Raw genomic sequence first — 22,285 nt, 5'->3', positions numbered from 1 at the left:
GAAGGCATAGCTGGAGGGGATGAAGATGAAATTGTGCAAAGGGCACTGCTTCCATGGAAGCTACCATCTTCCCCCGAACCTTCATGCAGGACCGAAGGGGGATGGGCGCTGGCCGTTTGAGGATTTTGATACCCTTGGAAAGAGCCGTAAATTTTTCCCTCGGGAGAAACACCCGGCCCAGGTTAGTGTCGAATTCCATGCCCAGAAAAGTCAGACGCTGCGTGGGGATCAGAATGGACTTCTCCTTGTTGACTAGCCATCCGAGAACGCAGAGAGTGTCCAGGGTTATCTGAAGACTCTGAAGGCAGTCTTGGCGGGACGAGCCCTTGATCAAGAGATCATCCAGATAAGGGATGGTGAGGATCCCCCTGGAGCGAAGGATGGCCATGACTGTTGCCATCACCTTTGTGAAAACACAGGGAGCGGAGGCTAGGCCGAAGGGGAGAGCCGTGAACTGGTAGTGATTTTCCTGAATCGCAAACCGAAGATATTTCTGATGTTGCAAACAAACAGGTATGTGAAGATAGGCATCCCATATGTCCACCGAGCAGAGGAATTCTCCGGGTTCCATTGAGGCTCTCACCGACCGAAGGGACTCCATTTTGAAATGAAGAATCTTCACGTGGCGATTGAGCAATTTGAGGTCCAGGATTGGGCGAAGGGAGCCGTCTTTCTTCGGGACTACGAAGAGATTTGAGTAAAACCCTGAAACCCGTTCGTTTGGGGGGACGGAAACAATCACTCCGGCGGAAAGAAGGGAGGAAATGGCCTGAAGAAACCCTGGAATAAGGGACCACTGTCTCGGGGGTCGAGACAGGAAAAACCGTCTGTTTGGGGGGGAAGCAAATTCGATCTTGTAACCGGATGCGACGATTTTTCTGACCCAAGTGTAGTCGACAGCGGACAGCCAAGCATCGACGAAAAGGGAAAGTCTGCCTCCCACCCTGGAAGAACTTCCAGGTGGGGGTGACCCGTCACTTGGAGGAAAACCTGCCGGAACTGGCGCCTGAAGACCTCTAGATCTCCAGCGGGGAGCGGGGCTTGCAAGAAGGTTTTTTTTTTTTTTTTCCTTTTTCTTCTCCCTAGTGGTGGAAGAGCGATCTTGCGGAGCAGATCTTTCCGTGGAAGAGAAGGGACGAAAGGACCTGAACGGCCGAAAACCCTTTCTGTTAAAAAAGCGTTTTGGTCAAGAATTGGGGGAGAGAAGTGCTTTTACCGCCAGTGGCATCGGAGATTATCTGATCCAGCTTGGCTCCAAAGAGCCTAGAGCCATGGAATGGCAGATTAGTAAGCGACTTTTTTGAAGTAGTATCCTCATTCCATGACTTTAGCCAAAGGACTCGGCGTATAGCGACTACGTTGCTGTTAGCCATAGCTACACACCCGGCCGCGTCCAAGGAGGCGGCCAAAAGGTATTTACCCGCATGGTTAATCTGATCTACCAGATCTGCTAACTTGTCTTGAGAAGCTGTCGCTAAGATGCCCTTGCGAAGAATTTTAGCCCAAGCGGAAATGACTTTCACCACCCAGGCGGATGCGAAAATAGGACAGAGGGAGGCGCCGGATGCCTCAAAGATTGACTTAGCCAGAGATTCAATCTGCCTGTCAGTAGGATCTTTAAGCGATGCCCCATCTGTCAGGGATAGAACCGTTTTTGAGGCTATCCGTGACACTGGGGGATCCACCTCGGGAGTCTTGGTCCACTTTGTGAGCAGGTCCGCATCAAAGGGATACAGGACGTCTAAATACCTGCGGCCTGAGTAACGTAGCTCAGGGCGCTCCCAGTGTTTGGACAAGGTAGTCTCGAACTCTTTGTGATTGGGAAAGGTTCGAGATGGGGGCCTTGCTCGTTTAAAGAGCACAGAGCCTTCCTGAGGGGGAGCTTTATCTTGCTTAATTTTAAGGGTTTGGAAGATAGCCGAAATGAGACTATCGACCATGTCCCGTGTTTTAGATGCGTTGTCGGCGTCTGGACTAGACCCCGATTGGGAGTCATCGCCTAGAACTCCTGCCCGATCTTTCTCTCTGAAGGTCGCGGTCAGGTGCGGACGACTCACCTTGAGAGGCGGTCGGTGCGCAGGTGGCTGTAGCTAGCTGAGGCAATCGTTCTAAGACCTGGACCAGAGACTGAGAAACTTTAGTCAAGTCAGCGACCGACTGAGACATTACCACGGTCCACTCTGGGGGAGGTGGAGCATCCTCATCCCGGGACTCGGTGTGCTCCTGAGAGGCAGACATAATGGAAGGCCTGCAGGACGGACAGAAGGGGGATGACTGACCTGAAGCCCACTTCTTATTACAGCGCGCACAAGCGTAGTGGGTAGCTGTGGGCCTGAAGCTGAGACCCCTTGAAGGGTTGGGCCTAAGTAACCTGCGCTGAATGGCCAGACGAGTTAGGGGGAAAAAATGCGGAGAGGAGCTAATTTGAGCCGCAGAGCCTACCGAGATTCAGGCGAGCAGAGAAAGCCGACGTGTCCCCCACGCAACACAGGAAGAGAAAAGACGACCAGGAACTACTGTATAAAGGAAGCGGCGGGCGGAGCTTAGCAGCTGAGCCGCGATTGGATAAGGGCAGTAAGGAGGGCGCGGGGAGAAGGGAGCTGGCTATGGCAAAATAGAAAGGAGCCCTGTGATAGGATAGGAAAGGCGCGCAGGAAAGCGCGCTCAGAAGGAGGAGGAAACGCGCTGAAAGCAGCTGAAACGAAAGTGAAAGTGAAACTGATGCCGCCGCAGCCCGGTGCCTGATAACTACTCAGGACAATAAAAAACGCCGATATTACGGTACAATGCCGGCAGATTCCCTTGAAATCCCTGCCCAGGCTGTGAATTGTTCTGTGCCCCCCTGAATATAGATAGGGAGGCGCGCGGCTGATGAGAGCGGTGCGCGGCAGGCAGGGGAGAGAGGCGGGAGATTCAAACAGGGAAGCCTGTAGCTGTTACTCCCGATGGGTTCTCTGGTAACACTGCGGGGCTGGAGGGATCGTACAGGCACTTACCTGACGTCCCTGAAGAGGATGATCACAGGGGCCCACGAGCATAAGGCAAGCCGCTGGGAAATGTCCTCTGTACCCGCATCCTGCAGAAGACGGCGTTAACCTCTTGTTGGATGTGGAGGATGCACTACTTGCGATCGCCGTCTTCCTCTCAGCCCTGTCCCGAGAGAGGGGTGAGGAGGGGGATTTGGCAAGGACCAGCCACCTGCCCACAACCCATAGCACCAGAAGGTGATAGGGAAAAAGTCCTGCCAGCGGTACTGAGAGTTGCGATGTGGGGTACGCCACACTGCTCGCTCAGCCGCCTGATATGGGAAATCAGGGTGAAACTTACACCCTGTTTCCCGACTTGAATCTGAAAGACAAAAGACAAAGAATTAAAAACGTTCTACTAGAAAACCTAAGGGAAAAAAGTTAACTGCGGATCTGGGGAGATCCCGGTCCGCCTCCTACAGACACTAAGCACAAACTGAGGTGCTTGGTGCCTGTCGGTGGGTGTATACTGCCGGGGAGGAGCTAATTTTCTTGTTTTGCATAGTGTCAGCCTCCTAGCAGCAGCAGCATACACCCATGGTAATCTGTGTCCCCCAATAAGGCGATAAAGAAAGTCACATCAGTCAGCACCAGAAGTGGACGCAAAACACAGGGTAATGGTCCCGTTACACTAAACGACGCACCAGCGATCCCGACAACGATACGACCTGGTCAGGATCGCTGGTGCGTCGCTACATGATTGCTGGGGAACTGTCAAACAGGCAAACTCAACAGTGATCAGGACCAGCGAGGACGCTTGTATCCAGGGTAAATAGCAAGTAACTAAGAGCTTGTGTGGCGCCCCTGCGGGTCCAGTAGCCACAGAGGTACTGCACCTCATCCAGAGGTGTGGTATCTCACGACCAGGTAAGATGGGGGCACCCGACCAGACTCCAACACTCACATCCCGCACACACGAGCATAGCAGCGCATCCTTTATGGTCCCTGCTTGGAGGTGGGCGGAGCTTAGGAAAAGAGCGGGAGATTTGTAGTCAGTTGGAGAGTTCCCTCAGAGGGAGGGGAAGTGACAAGACGTGTCTGGCGCAGCTCCTGTCAGGAGGGCTGGTGGACGGATTGTTTTCTAAGAAAGGCTCCCTGAAGGAAAGAGTGGTTCTTCTAGAGGCACGGGTGGAGAGTGCTCCCCGTGGGGCTCGTCCCACGCTGACGGCCGTCAGGTGGGGGAAGAATCCAGGTCGCAGGAGGGTCTCAGCCCCTAGCCTAGTGGAGTAGACATTGTGACTTAACTAGCAAGCTGACAGCTGTGGTTCCTTTATGGGCCATAGCGAATTTACACTTGATTGTGAGAAGCTGAAAGGAAGGAAGGAGTATAATCAGCATAGTGTGAGGAGACGGCCAAGAAAGGTACAAACTGACAGGGAGTGCTGGAAGGGTGTACTTCATTTTGCCTGAAAGTTGACTGGACCCCTTTGCCTGGAGGACTCAGCACCGAAGTGGGCATCTGTGTGCACCAGACTGTGAGTAAAGCCCCTTGGAACTACATTCAACTAAGTCCTTTGTCTCCTTTCTGCACCTAGCACTGCTACATCGTCCACTCCACCTGACATCATCACCCCTAAAAAGAACTCTCAACGGCCCTGGGACTATTGCTCTACCTGTGGAGAGCCATTTTCACCTCAGCTGCGACAGATCAACAGTCTCAGGGGAACAACACCGCAGCGCTGGTCACCTCTGACCAGAATACCACAGGTGGCGTCACGTATTCATATATAAACTTTATTCTCATTTTATTACACTCCAACATTTGCAATGACCGCCTGGGTCCACGAACCTGGTCACAGCCACTGTGACATCCCGGCGCTTAGTTACCAGCTGTTTACCTTGGATACCAGCTTACAGCACTGGGAGCTCGCTGATCGTTGGTCTCCCGCTGTCACACGCAGCAATGCATGCTGGCCAGCGGGAGACCAACAATCAAAAAATGGCCCAGGACATTCCTGCACGATCAGCGATACCCGGCGAGGGGGGGGGCGGTCGCTGATGCGTGCCACACACAGCGAGATCGCTGTTGTGTCACATCGGTGACGCATCAGCGATCGCGCTAGCGATCTCACTTAGTGTGAAGTACCCTTTAGCTACAGTCATATGTTAAAGTTTGGGCACCCCTATTAATGTTAACCTTTTTTCTTTATAACAATTTTGGTTTTTGCAACAGCTATTTCAGTTTCATATATCTAATAACTGATGGACTCAGTTATATTTCTAGATTCAAATGAGGTTTATTGTACTAACAGAAAATGTGCAATCTGCATTTAAACAAAATTTGACCAATGCAAAAGTATGGGCACCCTTATTTTCTTGATTTGAACACTCCTAACTACTTTTTACTGACTTCTTGAAGCACTAAATTGGTTTTGTAACTTCATTGAGCTTTGAACTTCATAGCCAGGTGTATCAAATCATGAGAAAAGGTATTTAAGGTGGCCACTTGCAAGTAGTTCTCCTATTTGATTCTCCTATGAAGAGTGGCATCATGGCCTCCTCAAAACAACTCTCAAAAGATCTGAAAACAAAGATTATTCAACATAGCTTTTCAGGGGAAGGATACAAAAAGTTGTCTCAGAGATTTAACCTGTCAGTTTCCACTGTGAGGAACATAGTAAGGAAATGGAAGAACACAGGTACAGTTCTTGTTAAGCCCAGAAGTGGCAGGCCAAGAAAAATATCAGAAAGGCAGAGAAGAAGAATGGTGAGAACAGTCAAGGACAATCCACAGACCACCTCCAAAGACCTGCAGCATCATCTTGCTGCAGATGGTGTCACTGTGCATCGGTCAACAATACAGCGCACTTTGCACAAGGAGAAGCTGTATGGGAGAGTGATGCGAAAGAAGCCGTTTCTGCAAGCACGCCACAAACAGAGTCGCCTGAGGTATGCAAAAGCACATTTGGACAAGCCTGTTACATTTTGGAAGAAGGCCCTGTGGACTGATGAAACAAAGATTGAGTTGTTTGGTCATACAAAAAGGCATTATGCATGGAGGCTAAAAAACACAGCATTCCAAGAAAAACACTTGCTACCCACAGTAAAATTTGGTGGAGGTTCCATCATGCTTTGGGGCTATGTGGCCAATGCCGGCACCGGGAATCTTGTTAAAGTTGAGGGTCGCATGGATTCAACTCAGTATCAGCAGATTCTTGACAATAATGTGCAAGAATCAGTGACGAAGTTGAAGTTATGCAGGGGATGGATATTTCAGCAAGACAATGATCCAAAACACCGCTCCAAATCTACTCAGGCATTCATGCAGAGGAACAATTACAATGTTCTGGAATGGCCATCCCAGTCCCCAGACCTGAATACCATTGAACATCTGTGGGATGATTTGAAGCGGGCTGTCCATGCTCGGCGACCATCAAACTTAACTGAACTGGAATTGTTTTGTAAACAGGAATGGTCACAAACACCTTCATCCAGGAACTCATTAATAGCTACAGTAAGCGACTATAGGCTGTTATTTTTGCAAAAGGAGGATCTACGAAATATTAATGTCACTTTTATGTTGAGGTGCCCATACTTTTGCATCGGTCAAATTTTGTTTAAACGCAGATTGCACATTTTCTGTTAGTACAATAAACCTCATTTGAATCCAGAAATATAACTGAGTCCATCAGTTATTAGCTATATGAAACTGAAATAGCTGTTGCTAAAACCAAAATTGTTATAAAGAAAAAAGGTTAACATTAATAGGGGTGCCCAAACTTTAACATATGACTGTAGTTCCACACATCCATGAAAACAGATCATAATTGGATTGCAATACCCGGCTCCCCCTCCTGATCCAAGCTGAGCTGCCTCACATATGACTGTGTGGCGGTTAGCTCAGGTCAGGAGAACCAGCGGTCGGCCCGGGTATTGCAATCGGAATACAGCTCATCTTTTAGAGACGTTTGAAAATGGCCTTTGTGGAACTCTTTCATTGGACTCTTTATCAGTTTACAATCCATTCCTGATCACAATATTACGACGAGAAAAAGACGCAAGACGCATGTTTAACCCCCTTCATGACTACACAGTTTATTGTTTTTAGATATTTCTTTGCTCCCCTTTCATTCCAAGAGCCATACCTTTATATTATCGGCGACTTAACTGTATGAGAGCTTGATGTTTTAATTGATCCTAATTTGGGATACAAGTGTCATTTTGTTTTTTAACTAAATATTGTGGGAGAAGTACAGCGTCAGAAAAATAGCATTCCAATTTTCTTTTATGTGTTAAATGTGCAGTTTAAGTAATTTTACGTTTTGATAGATATTGGCATCTGTGTCTAACGTTTATTTTTTTATGTATTTTTGCAAGGGAAGATAGGGGGCGATTTAAGCTTTTATTTTTCTTATGTATTGTTCATAAAGATTTTTTTCCCCATTTTTACCTATTTTTTTTAAATTCCCTTAGGGGACTTCAACTTGCAATTGTTTGATGCTTTATACTATGCAACACCACAGTATTCCAATAGATAGAGAAATCAATGTTCTAAGATCAGCTTGTGGGCTGAATTTCTTAGAACAAAGATAGCAGTTACATGGTCTTCCCGCAGTCCCCTGGCTGCCATAGTGACATTTCCCTGCAATGGCAGCAAGAAAATTCCACTATTACAGATTAGCAACAGCATTTAAGTGGTTTAACTGCAGAGATCAGAACCAACTCCAGTTGCTGCAGTCACAGACAGATGCCAGCTAAATAACACATCCAAGGTCTGCCTGGTATTAACCTCCTACTGCTAGCTGACGGAATAGTACGTCAGCTGGCAGTATCCCCCGCTTTGAGGTGGGCTCTGGCGGTGAGTCGCGACATGTCACCTGTTTTAAACAGGTGTCTCAGTCTCGCCTGGGGTGGGAAGGGACTCCTGGGCAGTAGGCACAGTGGGGTTGCTGCAGTCCTGACAGAGGGAGAGGACTGACCTTAGGGGAGTTTGGTTTTGCACAAAGAGCACATGAAGTGTCTGACAAGGGTGGAGGAGTCAGAGGAAGAGGAAGCAGGGAGACGAGCAGGCTCTCCTTTATGCTTAGGCATGATGAGCAGACCCACTAACTGATGCCAGGTTAGGGGACAGAAAAGATGCAGAGGAGAGTGTCAGGCTGCAGAGCAGCTACTCACAGTTCGTGTAGAACGTCAGAACTCATGTCCCCCGTGAGGTATTCGGTCCAGGTAGTAACGAAGGCACCAACAGGATCCTGCGAGGAGGGAGGCAAGATCCATGGGACAAAAAGCACGCGCTGCTGGTGTATGCTGCAAAGCCCGTGCCAAAAGCCAGATGAGAAGGGGGCGGGGCTAAGCGCCAGGCATTGGAGCAGCAAGATGGTGCTGACTCCAGAGGGGGATGAGGCCGAGGGGCGGAGCTAGCCACAGGCCAGCAGAAACCTCAGGAGACGGGAGAACAAACTCCCGAAAAGCAGGGAGGAGAAGAGGGGGCGGAGCAAAGAACCAGGTCCTGGAGCAGTAAGATGGCGCTGGCTCCGGCGGAGAGAAGAAGCCGTGGGAGGCGAGACTAGCCGCAGGCCGGAAGGGAACATCTGAAGCGACGGGTGGGAGAAAAGCCCGCCCGAAGAACAAGGAAAAGGGGGCGGAGCCAACTCTGCAGCTAGGCCCAGCCGAAGCCGGGACCTAGATTAGCGCTGGTGACCGTTGGAGCATGGGAGAGCGGCACGGTAGCCAGTAAGCACAGATCCAAATGCGCAGCTGCGGGCAGGACACAGAGCAAGGTATGAGACGTGCCCTGTGTGTAATCAATACTCCACCAGCTGGATCTCGGTCAGATATCCAGCATTGTGACTGGAAAAGGAGGATTAAAGGGGAATACCCAAAAATGAAATAAAGGCATGTTTTTTTGTTTTTTTTTTTTATCTCCCTGATCTTCAATTTCTTATTTTACTCCGGGTCCTGGAGGGGAGGGGGGAAAGAGAGAAATACCTCCACTCCTGAATATCGGACGTCCGAAGATCAAGCGGTGCGGGATGTCCGCGTCTCCACAAACCGACAGGCTCTGGTGGGCGAGTGGGTAGAGGGACGAAGGCAGGACAGGATCCAGCTCACCTGAATACGCTTCTGTGTTAGGGGCTGTGGTCCTGCCGGCCAGACATATGAGGATACGAGATGGCAGTACACGCCATACTCAGTCTCTTTGTGGGAGTACAGTAGTGACTGTTCACAACATCCCTCTGGGTGCCTGAAAAGGAACGACGCACACTGAGGTAGATAAAGGTCTAATGAAAGACCAGTATTCACTTGCTACTGACACTAAGCTAAAACTGATAAACTTAGTGCCAGTCAGTGGGGTGTACACTGCAGAGGAGGAGCAAACTTTTTTCATGTGCATAGTGTCAGCCTCCTAGTGGCAACAGCAGCATAGACCCATGGTTCCTGTGTACCCCAATGAGGCGATAGAGAAATGGAGACGCTACGGGTCTCGGAAAATGGGCAATTTTTTTTTAAGCAAACTTTGGAATTTTTTTCACCACTTAGATAGAAAAGAACCTAGACATGTTTGGTGTCTATGAACTCAATGACCTGGAGAATCATAATGGCAGGTCAGTTTTAGCATTTAGTGAACCTAGCAAAAAAAAAAAGCCAAAACAAAAAACAAATGTGGGATTGCACTTTTTTTTGCAATTTCACGGCACTTGGAATTTTTTTCCCGTTTTTGAGTACAAGACATGGTAAAACACCAATGGTGTCGTTCAAAAGTACAGCTCATCCCATAAAAAATAAGCAGTCATATTGATGGAAAAATAAAAAAAGTTATGGCTCTGGGAAGAAGGGGAGCGAAAAACGAAAACTGCTACGGTCATGAAGGGGTTAAGCTGGCTCAGCTGCTAAGCCAGCTTCATACTTACATTAGCGACTTACATTGTACAAATGTACATCATGGGTGATTAAGGAGTTAATAGAATGTGTAACATACCAGTGGAGCTTTCTTAGTGTCTTCCTCAGAATCACTGGAGTCTTCGCTGCTGCTTTTTTTGGCTTTGTTAGAAGGAGGAGTTTTGGATATGGGCTTTTTGCTTGCTGAAGTGGCTAAAATACACAAGAGAAAGATTCATTAAATTTTTTTTGTTTTTCGTGCTATTGGTTGCCTATCTATATATATATAAAACTGAATGTATGTTTGTGTGTATCACCAACCAATCACGAAGCATCTTTCATTTCACCAGAGCTGGTTAAAAGAAGCTGAGCTGTGATTGGTTGCTATGAACAAGTTTTCCCACTTGACAACACCTAAGCAGACACTGACTGGGTGGAAGAAATCTAGCATTCCTGGGAACAAAAGCTCCCAGCCATTGTCTGCCCCCTAGAAAGAAGCACAGAGCACTTTGGTTTTGACCCCAGGTCTCTCTTAAATGGATCCCCAGTATGGAAGTTAGGACCGTTCCACTCAGCGCTGTGGTTCTGACTCCAGGGTCTCTTAAAGTGATCATTGGTATGGAAGTTAGGGCAAATCCACTCTGCGCTTTGGTATTGACTCCAGGCCTCTCTTAAAGGGATCCCCGGTATGGAAGTCAGGGCAATTGCCTTCAAATGCTCTGGTACGGACCCCAGGCTCTCTTAAAGGGATCTCCGGTATGGAAGTTAGGGTGAATCCCTCAGCGCTCTGATTCTCACCCCAGGTGGGATATTAGTGGTAGTTGTCCGATGGCTCTGGCTGACAGGATGATGTGGGATATTAGGGGTAGTAGTCCGGTAGCTCTAGCTGACGGGATGATGTGGGATATTACAGTGAATGTGGCTATGCGGAGTGGGTGGTGCTATACACTCAGCTATATATACATACATACACACACATACACATTATAATTTGTTATAATCAACTGTAGTTAGTTTATATGCCCGGGCAGCGCCGGCTCTTCAGCTAGTATTTAATAAAACTTTGTCTGCAATCTTCAATCATTCATTTTCAGACCCATTGATATATACTTTGCAGCCTGATACTAGTTTCCGATTTTTCTCTTGTGGAAGTGTCGCCTTCTGTAATTTCCTATTGTGAGCTGTAGGTACCAGAGTGCTGCAGTCTTCACTTACTTTCCAAATCAGTCAGGAAAATAAACCCAATGTGTCTGCATGAGATTTCTGAAATCTCAGACTTTGCTGGAACTGTAAAATGCAGTTTAAAATTTACAGCAAAAAGAAGAAAAAAAAATGTCACATGTGAACATAGCCTTACAGTTTAGATACTTTCGTTTCTACTCCAGATGTGTACAACCACTGGCTCTAGCTATCCAAGGCCTCATTCACGTGTATGTGTGCTATTCGGGTTTTTTCAGGGATACAACATCAAGTGTGCAAAAGTACTCAGCCAAAAGCCTTTCAGACACTATGCAGCTTCAATATGGTGCAATTATTTTTATGAAGACTATTTACTTAACCCCTTTCCACATTACGACGTGAATTAACATCCAGGGAAGGGGTCTGCGTAAATGAAGGCTGCTCAGGAACTGAGCTCCGACCACATGTTGCTGTGATGCCAGCTATATTAGCTGATGCTGTTAAACATTCAAATGATGTTGTCAAATTTAAAAGCAGCACTTAAATAGTATGCGCGCAATTTCTTGCACGTATCCGTTCCCTCCAGCCCCCACAACACAATCGGAGGGTACTGATGGGTTACAATGCTGAAAGCCCCCGTTTCTGTCATGTCAGCGCTCCTGTGAGCTTTATAAGAGACAGAGAATTCCCTTAGGCTACGGTCACACGTAGCGGAACTCCCGCAGAAGTAACCGCGAGAATTCCGGAATTCCATTCCGCGGGAAAATCACATTTTAAATTCCCGCGGAAAAACTAGCGATTTGCAAGCGTAATTAGCTTGCAGAATGCTAGCGTTTTCCAAGCGATCTGGAGCATCGCTTGGAGAACTGATTGACAGGTTGGTCACACTGATCAAACATAGTGTTCGACTAGTGTGACCAACTTTTTACTACTGATGCTGCCTATGCAGCATCAGTAGTAAAAGATAGGATGTAAAAATAATTAAAAAAAATAAAAAATATTGTTATTCTCACCTTCCGGCGGCCCGCGCAGCCTTCCCGCCTCTCTCCACGCTCCCGGCATCTTCCGGTCCCAGTAATTCTTTGCGCGAATGATCGCGAGACGTTGTGCTCCCGCGACGTCATTGCGAATGACCGCGAGACGTCGTGCTCCCGTGACGTCATCGCGAATGACCGCGAGACGTCGTGCTCCCGTGACATCATCGCGGTCAATCTCGCAAAGGATTACTGGGACCGGAAGATGCCGGGAGCGTGGAGAGATGCGGGAAGGCTGCGCGGGACGCCAGAAGGTGAGAATAACAATATTTTTTATTTTAATTCTATTTTTTACAGGGATATGGTACTCTCAGCCTGGAGGACAGTCTCCTCTCCTCCGGACCGTGGGTACCATCCGCAAATGTTCTGCTTACTTTTCGCATGGTGGGCACAGCAACATGCGGAAAGTAAGCAGAACAATGCATTCCTATGTGGGCGGAATCGCCGCGATTCTGCTAAATTAATGAACATGCTGCGTTTTTTACCGCAAAGCGATTCCGCCACGGAAAAAACCGCAGCATTAGCACAGCACTGTGGAATCCCATAGGATTGCATGGGATGCTTATTTTTTGCGTTTTCGCGGCAATATCGTGCGTTTAAAACCGCCGAGAAAACGTGAAAAAAACGCGACGTGTGAACGCAGCATTATAAACTGTTTTTAGACAATCTCTAAAACAAGTGGTCCCCTAACAGGACTAAAGTCATATTATTTAAAGACTTTAAAAAAAAAAAAAAATTCACACAGTAAAAAAAGGGCGGAAAAATCAAAATGCCATAACTGCAGTCACCTCACCTGCCTAAACAAATTTAATAAGTAATCATAACAGCGGAACTGCTTTTTTTTTTCCCACCATCTTACCCCATGCCATATATATTTTTTTTCTCCATTTTTCGGTACATGGTATGGCAGAATTCAAAATTATTGCTTAGCCTGCAAAAATCATGCCCTCAGATGTCCATGGCAATGGAAAAATAAAAAAATGTTTACGCTCTTGGTAGAAGGTGAAAAAAAAAAGCCAAAAACAAAATTCCCAGCTATTTAAAGGGTGAAATTTGCATTCAGGAAGCAAATGATCCAAATATAAATTCCATGTGAAGGTGTACGTCACCTTTCAAGCATTTAAAGATTTGAGAAAAGCAACATATCAATCTGATGTTTTACCTTGCTTCTTTGCAGGTGGCTCATCTTCTTCACTGGAACTCTCATCGCTGCTGGATTCCTTTCCAGATTTCTTAGTTGGTAAACCGTTGACAGGATGTTTCCTTTTCTTTGAATCTGGTGATCTGAAATTAGGTTACATCAAAAGATATGAAACTTTACACAGAAAGGGGAAAAGCAAGCCTGGATTTAAGACTAGTGCACCCGAAACAACACGTGCATACACCTTGTAAGCAGCGGCGTAACAACCGCAGTCTCAGAAGATGTGACCGGGCAGACACACATTCAGCTGCAGTCTATTGTGGCACAGCGTATGGCAATGCAGAGGCCGGCAGCTGACATCGGCACGCATGCGACTGGGGGGCTTAAGTCAGCTGCCTGCTTCCGAAGAGGACACTGAATGGCGGGGAGTGGATGGAGAGGTCAGTATAATTGTTTATTTTTTCAATGCGTTAAACAACAGCGGCAGAACATATATCTGTATATCTATATCGTGCATATAGGATACATATATTTCTGCATCCTGTGTATACACGTCACTTCTTGTAAGTGTTCACGTCGCACTAATATAGCGCCATTTGTTTGTGGGAATTGGGAGGCTGACAAGCTCCATCTGCCTCAAGTTTTATATAGAGGCATCAAAGACATACAGATGTTTCATTCTGCGCAAACCCATCAGGAAAAAAAAAGTCATGTTCTATAGGGCTCATATATACAGTGGCTTGTGAAAGTATTCGCCCCCTTGGCTTTTTACCCATTTTGTTACATTACAACCAACATATTTGGTTGGTGAAATGAGAAAAATATAAGCAAAGATTAACCCCTTAACCCCCAAGGGTGGTTTGCACGTTCATGACAGGGCCAATTTTTACAATTCTGACCACTGTCCCTTTATGAGGTAATAACTCTGAAACGCTTCCGTGGATCCCGGCGATTCTGACATTGTTTTCTCGTGACATATTGTTCTTCACGATAGTGGTAACATTTCATTCATATAACTTGCGTTTATTTGTGAAAAAAAAGGAAATTTGGCGAAAATTTCGCAATTTTCCAACTTTGAATTTTTATGCCCTTAAATAACAGCGATACGGCACACAAAAAACTTGATAACTAACATTTCCCACATGTTTACTTTACATCAGCACAATTTTGGAACCAAAATTTTTTTTGTTAGGCAGTTATAAGGGTTAAAAGTTGACCAGCGATTTCTCATTTTTGCAACACCATTTTATTTTTACGGACCACATCACATTTGAAGCCACTTTGAGGGGTCTATATGATAGAAAATACCAAAAGAGACACTAAAAACTGCACCCCTTAAGGTGCTCAAAACCACATTCAAGAAGTTTATTAACCCTTCAGGTGCTTCACAGGAATTTTTTGAATATTTCAACAAAAAAAAACGAACATTTAACTTTTTTTTTCACAAAAAAAATACTTTAGGTTCAATTTTTTTTTATTTTACCAAGTGTAAAAGGAGAAATTGGACTGGAAAAGTTATTGTGCAATTTGTCCTTAGTACGCTCATACCTGATATGTGGGGGGGAACCACTGTTTCGGCGCATGACAGAGCTCAGAAGGGAAGGAGCGCCGTTTGACTTTTTCAATGCAAAATTGGCTGGAATTCAGATCGGATGCCATGTCACGTTTGGAGAGCCCCTGAAGTACCTAAACAGTGGAAACCCCCCCATTTTGGAAACTAGACCCCCCCCAAGAAACTTATCTAGATATGTGGTGAGAACTTTGAACCCACAAGGGCTTCACAGAAGTTTATAACGTACAGCGGTACAATTAAAAAATCATATTTTTTCCACAAAAAAAGATCTTTTCACCCCCACTTTTTTTTTTCCCAAGGTTAACAGGACCCTAAAAGTTATTGTGCAATTTGTCTTGAGTACGCTGATACCCCATATGTGGGTGTAAATGACTATTTGGGCACATGGCAGAGCTCGGAAGGGAAGCAGCGCCATTTGACTTTTTTGGCTGGAATTGAGATCGGACACCATGCCGCGTTTGGAAAGCCTCTGATGTACCAAAACAGTGGAAACCCCCAACAAAAGACACCATTTTGGAAACTAGACCCCCCAAGGAACTTATCTAGATGTGTGGTGAGAACTTTGAACCCCCAAGGGTTTCACAGAAGTTTATAACGTACAGCCGTACAATTAAAAAATCTTTTTTTCCACAAAAATGATCTTTTCACCCTCAATTCTTACTTTTCCAAGGGTAACAGGACCCTAAAACTTATTGGGCAATTTTCTCGCGAGTACGCTGATACCCCGTATGTGGGTGTAAAAGACTATTTGGGCGCATGGCAGAGCTCGGAAGGGAAGCAGCGCCATTTGACGTTTTTAGCTGGAATTGAGATCGAACACCATGTCGCGTTTGGAAAGCCCCTGATGTACCTAAACAGTGGAATCCCCCCACAAGTGACACCATTTTGGAAACTAGACCCCCTAAGGAACTTATCTAGAAGTGTGGTGAGCACTTTGAACCCCCCCAGTGCTTCACAGAAGTTTATAACGCCCGGACGTGAAAATAAAAAAATTGCATTTTTTGAACAAACATGATCATTTAGTCCCCAATTTTTCTATTTTCCCAAGGGTAACAGGAGAAAATGGACCCCAAAAGTTGTTGACCAATTTGTCCTGAGTATACTGATACCCCAATATGTGGGAGAAAACTACTGTATAGGCACACGTCGGGGCTCGGAAGGGAAGCAGTGATGTTTTGGAATGCAGACTTTGATGGAATGGTCTGCGGGTGTCATGTGCGTTTGGAGAGCCTCTGATGTGCCTAAACTATTGAAACTCCCCACAAGTGACCCCATTTTGGAAACTAGAACCCCCACGGAACTTATCTAGATGTGTGGTGAGCGCTTTTATAACGCCCAGGCGTAAAAATAAAATAATCATTTGTTTTCCACAAAAATGATATTTTTGCCCCCAATTTTTTATTTTCCTAAGGGCAACAGGAGAAATTGGACCCCAAAAGTTGTTTTGCAATTTGTCCTGAGTAGGCTGATACCTCATATGTGGGGGTAAAACACTGTTTGGGCGCATGGTGGAGCTTGGAAGGGAAGGAGCACCATTTGACTTTTTCAACGCAGAATTGGCTGGAATTGAGATCAGACGCCATGTTGCATTTGGAGAGCACCTGATGTGCCCAAACAGTGGAAACCCCCCAATTATAACTCCAACCCTAACGCCAACACACCCCTAGCCCTAACCGGATAATGGAAATAAATACATTTTTTTAATTTTATTATTTTTCCCTAACTAAGGGGGTGATAACAGGGGGTTTGATTTACTATTTATAGCGAGCGGGTTTTTAGGTTTGGCAGCTGTCACACGCTAAAAGACGCTTTTTATTGTAAAAATAGTTTCTGCGTCACCACATTTTGTGAGCTATAATTTTTCCATATTTTTACCCACTGAGTCATGTGAGGTCTTATTTTTTGCGGGACGAGTTGACGCTTTTATTGGTATCATGTTCGGGCACGTGACATTTTTTGATCGCTTTTTATTCCGATTTTTGGGACGCAGAATGAACAAAAACCAGCGTTTCATGAATTTCGTTCCGCATGCGGTAAAATTGATAAAGCCCTTTTATTCTTCGGGTCAGTACGGTTACAGCAATACCTCGCTTATGTCATTTTTTTATGTTTTGGCGCTTTTATGCAATAAAAACAATTTTATATAAAAAATAGTTATTTTTGCATTGCTTTATTCTGTGAGCTATAACTTTATTTTTCTCTGATGATGCTGTATGGCAGCTCGTTTTTTGCGGGACAAGATGACGTTTTCAACGGTACCATGGATATTTATATGCGTCTTTTTGATCGTGCGTTATTGCACTTTTTGTTGAGCGGTATGATAAAATATTTTTTGCTTCTTTTTTTTTTTTAAAGGGTTCGCTAAAGGGGATAACTAATGGGACAGTTTTATAGGGCAGGTCGTTACGGACGTGGCGATACCAAATATGTTTATAGTTTTTTTTTTTATTTCCAAAAAATGAATTAGGGAATTTTTTATTTTTTTTAATTTAGCAATTTTTTTAAATTATTTTTACACTTTTTTTTTTTTATTAACTTTATTACATTGTCCCAGGGGGGACATAGCTGTCATGTGACAGATCGCTTATCTGTCACATCACAGATCACTGTGACAGATCAGAAATCTGTCACAGGCTTCCTCCTTGCCTGCGCTTTGCAAGCATGAGGAAGCCAGCTCCCTGCAGGCCCCCGAAGTTCCCCGTCGCCATCTTGGATTCGGGGACCTGCAGGGATGGAGCCCCCCCGCAGCAGCGCTGCACATTGCGCTGCTGTGGGGGGCTCAGGGAAGCACGGAGGGAGCTCCCTGTCGATGCTCCCTTTAACCCCCGGTACACCGCGATCGTGTTTGATCGCGGTGTGCAAGGGGTTAACGTGTCGTGGCGGTCCGTGACCACCCCTGACACATTGTGCCGGTTGTCAGCTGTGATAATCAGCTGACACATTGTGCCGGGTGTCAGCTGTGATAATCGCTGTGACGTACTATCCCGTCCCTGGGAATTAAGTCCCAGGGCACATGGACGGGATAGTACGTCACATGGCAGTAAGGAGTTAAATTTATGGGATCAAATAACTAAAAATTGGCATGTGCATATGTTTTCACCTCTTTTGCAATGAAGCCCTTAAAAATATCTGGTGCAAGCAATTACCTTCATAAGTCACATACTTAGTGACAGGAAGTCCATGTGTGTGCAATCTAAGTGTCACATGATCTGTCAGTATATTCACACCTTTCCTGAAAGGCCACAGAGGTTGCAACACCATTAAGGAAGAGGCACTACTAGCCAAACACCATGAAGATCAAGATCTCCAAACAAGTCATGGACAAAGTTGAGAAGAACGAGTCAGGGTTGGGTTATAAAAAAAAATCAGCTGTAAGATGTTTGAAAGATTGTAAATGGAGGTCAGCAATCTCCATCAAGCAGTGAGTTATACTCACCAATACGGGATGCTTTAGGCTAGTTTCACACTAGCGTTTATTCGACGCAGCGCACGGAGCTGCTAAGCCCCGCCCCCTGCCGGCTCCCTGTCCGCCCCATCTGGTCATCGCCGCCTACTATCGCACATGGACGCTTGCGATCTGCGCACCCTATCTTTAGCATAGGGTGCGCAGATCGTGCGCTGCGCACTTTTGAAGGTGCGCCGTGCGCGCTGAAATGCAACATGCTGCGTTCAGCGCGCACCTTCAAAAGTGTGCAGCGCGCACCAAAATCCTACTAGCGCACGATCTGTGCACCCTATGCTAAAGATAGGGTGCGCAGATCGCAAGCGTCCATGTGCGATAGTAGGCGGCAATGACCGGATGGGGCGGGCAGGGAGCCGGCAGGGGGCGGGGCTTAGCGGCGACGTGCACTGCGTCGAATAAACGCTAGTGTGAAACTAGCCTTAAGTATGGAATATCTCACAGCTTTAATAAACACCACTACTGAGTGTTTTGAAGTAATCTGGACTTTATGGGATACAGTGGGTTCAAAGAGATTGTCAGTGATTATAGATATTAAAAATGACACAGGCAGGGTAATACAGGCAGATTAAGTAACGCTCTTTACCTCTTCCTCCTGTACTGTCTTGTCTTGCTTGGTCAGGTTATTACGAATATGCAAATAAAGTCCGTGGAGCCTCATTTAAGAGTCTCAAACACGGGACTAGCCAGATCTTCCTCCAGGGAAGGACCCAGCCAACGGGTGGCACCTTTCGGAAACCACCATTACCACCATATTAAGTGACCCTTTAAGTCAATATCCAGCTCTTTACGAGTTTACAGATATGACAAGGGAAATACCAAGGCCAGGTATCCATCCACAGGCAGCTGTTTCACTAATGGTTTACAATTATTTTGTTTTACCCATTCGCTTCACAATAAGAAAACCAAATGTTCACAGTTGTAGACATGTTCTTTACATGAAGTGATGCAAACCCTCAAAAAAGTGAAATTCCAGGTTGTGGGATAGAAAAACACAAAAAATGCCCAGGGGGTGATGTGTGAATACTTTCACAAGACACTATACAGAAATATCACCCCTCAGAAGCATTGATCTTATGGGGAGAATCTCTCTAAGGCCGGGATCACACATGCCAGGAATACGGCCGCACACTCCGCTCCCGAGTGCCGGCGGCAGTGCCGGGTATTAACATGTGAGACTTGGCCGCATTCCTCGCATGTCTGATCCTGGCCTTACACAGAGTCAAACAAAGGCTGTATAGCTCCATACTTTCCTTTAAGCGTGAGGCGATTCGTTAGTTGCTACTGCGCAGACTGATTTTTTTTCAGGAATCTATGGATACCATCAAAAAGACTACTCAGTGAAGAGCCAGCACCTGCTTGCAGATGGGGATTTTTTTTAAATACAAATATATAAAATATTCATTATGTAAACTAGGGGGCAGGTCAGTGAGTGACCAGTGACCACTCAGCAGTCCGCATTATGAATCGCTAAGCACAGCACCACATGAAGACCCTCCCAATAAGCTTCTTTTTAAACATTTTTAAGTGCACTGAATTTTTGTGGGAATAAAGAGAATTTTTATTTTCTGTGAGCTGTTCTTCGTGACCATTCTGGGAGTTTGGCAGCCTGGTGACAGAGGGTGATTCCAGATTTTTTTTTTTTTTTTGGGGGGGGGGGGAAAGAGGACCATTATAGAGGGAGCTGGTCGATTTATGTCAGTGGGGATAACACCCAGGGCTGTGGAGTTGGTAAGCCAAACCTCTGACTCCACAAATTCCCTGACTGACTCAGCAGCACTGCCCCCCTACTGAGCATGTACATAAAGTGCAGCACAGATTATCTCCGCTAAAAGCCGAGATCCTTAGATCAGGAACAGAGCAGACATTATAGGACATTTCATAACTTTCCCAAATTCATATGAAAAAATTTACATCACACCATGCATTGTGCTATTGTACACGTTTTATATATTTTAGCAGTCAGTTGGTACATTTTACACTGCCTCCAACTCCACAGCCCTGATACCACCACTCATACCACTCTTAGGTTGTGGTTTCAAGAACTGATATTTTTATTTGTGTTACCAGACATCACTATAGTCTGTTTATGTTTATTTTTATAAATGATATTTACCTTGTGGGAACTCTAAGCAGTGATGGCTATACTGTAGTTATGATGTGGGAAGTAGCGGTCATACATGATGGATTTATCAGTCACTGGTCGGCAATAATGATGCTATGTAATCTGCTATTGTGAACAAAGCCTTAATATTGTTGTTCAGGATTGCCTTTTTCCGCATACAGCACCAAACATCCATAGATTGTCAGACTCTCTTCCACCTCTGTCCTCCATATCCTCAGTCCATGACACGTGCAGTGCCACCGCTTTCTATAACGCCACCCTCACATCAGCCATAGACTCCGTCACCCCTCACGCATGGCAAAGTGCAACAAATCAATAGGCAACCCTGGCACAACAATCTCACCAAAAAACTTCAAAAATCATCCAGGGTCACGGAGCGGCGTTGGAAGAAAACACACCTGCCAGACGACTTCACTGCTTTCAAACAAGCTACACTTGCCTTTAAATTAGCCCTCACCTCTGCTAAACAGACCTATTTCACAAATCTTGTATCTTCACTATCCTACAATCCAAAACAACTGTTCAGCAAATTCAACTCTCCTCCGCCCACCAATGCCCCCTCCAACTACCCCCATCTCTGCTGAGGACTTTGCCACCTACTTCAAAAATAAGATTGACCAAACAAGGCAAACCTTTACTGTTCCACCACCCCACATACCAGACCTCTGCCCTTCCCTAAACACCTCTCTCTCCAACATCACTGAAGGAGAGCCAACTCATATCCTCCTCAAATCACATCCTCTCCAAATCACATATCACCACCCGTGCACTTGACCCCATCCCTTCCCACCTGCTCCCCAACCTCACTAACACGCTCATTCCAGCCCTAACCCATCTCTTCAACCTATCGCTATCTTCTGGTACCTTCCCCTATGCCTTCAAACATGCCAACATCACACCTTTCCTCAAAAAAAAAAACAAACCTTGACCCAACTGCTATGCCCATATATCGCCCCATATCACTGCTCCCGTTTGCTTCCAAACTCCTTAAGCAGCATGTCCATGCTCAACTTTCCTCCCACCTCTCATCTAACTCTCTCCTTGACAACCTCCAATCTGGCTTCCGCCCCCACCACTCCACCGAAACTGCCCTGACCAAAATTACTAATGACTTTCTCACAGCCAAAGCTAACAGACAGTTCTCCATCCTCCTTCTCGACCTGTCTTCTGCCTTCGACACAGTAGACCACGGTCTACTGCTACAGATTTTTTCTTTCTTTCCTTGGCATCAAGACCTTGCCCTGTCCAGGATCGCCTCTTACCTTTCCAACCACACATTTAGCGTTTCCCACTCCCACACTACCTCCTCATCCCACCCTCTCTCTGTTGAAGTCCCTCAAGGCTCTGTCCTGGGACCCCTACTTTTTTCTATCCATACCCTTGGCCTAGGACAACTCATATGCGGATGACACTCAGATCTACCTCTCTGGCCCAGATGTCACCTCTCTGCTGTCCAGAATCCAGGAGTGTCTATCAGCCATACCCTCCTTTTTCACCTCTCGCTTCCTAAAACTCAATGTAGACAAAACCAAACTCAACATCTTTCCTCCTTCTCACGTATCTTCCCTACCTGATCTATTATGGTAAACGGTATCATGCTCTCTCCCGCACTTGAAATCGGCTGCCTCGGAGTAAGTCTCGACTCTTCCCTGTCCTTCAAACCACACGTCCAATCTCTTGCCACCTCCTGTCGCCTCTAACTCAAAAATATTTCCAGAATTGGTCCCTTCCTTAGCCCTCATTCTACTAAAACTCTTCTGCATGCCCTCATCATCTCCCGCCTCGATTACTGCAACACTCTCCTCTGTGGCCTCCTCTCCAACTCTCTTGCACCACTCCAGTCTGTCCTCAACTCTGCTGCCCATCTAATCCACCTCTCTCCTCCCCTCTGCAAATCCCTCCACTGGCTCCCAATTCCCCAACAAATC

General features: G+C 46.1%; 1 protein-coding gene across 4 annotated transcripts in view; it reads right to left on the bottom strand.

Annotated features, from left to right (window-relative positions):
* The window catches only part of NOLC1 (nucleolar and coiled-body phosphoprotein 1), a 78,646-nt gene that overhangs the window by 39,061 nt on the left and 17,300 nt on the right, over positions 1-22,285 (bottom strand). For all 4 annotated transcript variants that reach the window (XM_073560078.1, XM_073560077.1, XM_073560076.1 and 1 more), the window contains exons 3-4: positions 13,221-13,342; positions 9,946-10,058 (exon numbers count right to left, since the gene is read on the bottom strand). In XM_073560078.1, coding sequence (XP_073416179.1) covers positions 9,946-10,058; positions 13,221-13,342 — 235 coding nt within the window. The remainder of the gene's footprint in view (positions 1-9,945; positions 10,059-13,220; positions 13,343-22,285) is intronic.

This window comes from Dendrobates tinctorius, unplaced genomic scaffold (assembly GCF_039654945.1).
Source record: "Dendrobates tinctorius isolate UK_male_01 unplaced genomic scaffold, ASM3965494v1 ptg000292l, whole genome shotgun sequence".
NCBI classification, from domain to species: Eukaryota; Metazoa; Chordata; class Amphibia; order Anura; family Dendrobatidae; genus Dendrobates; species Dendrobates tinctorius.
Note: the sequence above shows the minus strand (reverse complement) of the source record. Positions and strands in the feature narration are given on the sequence as shown.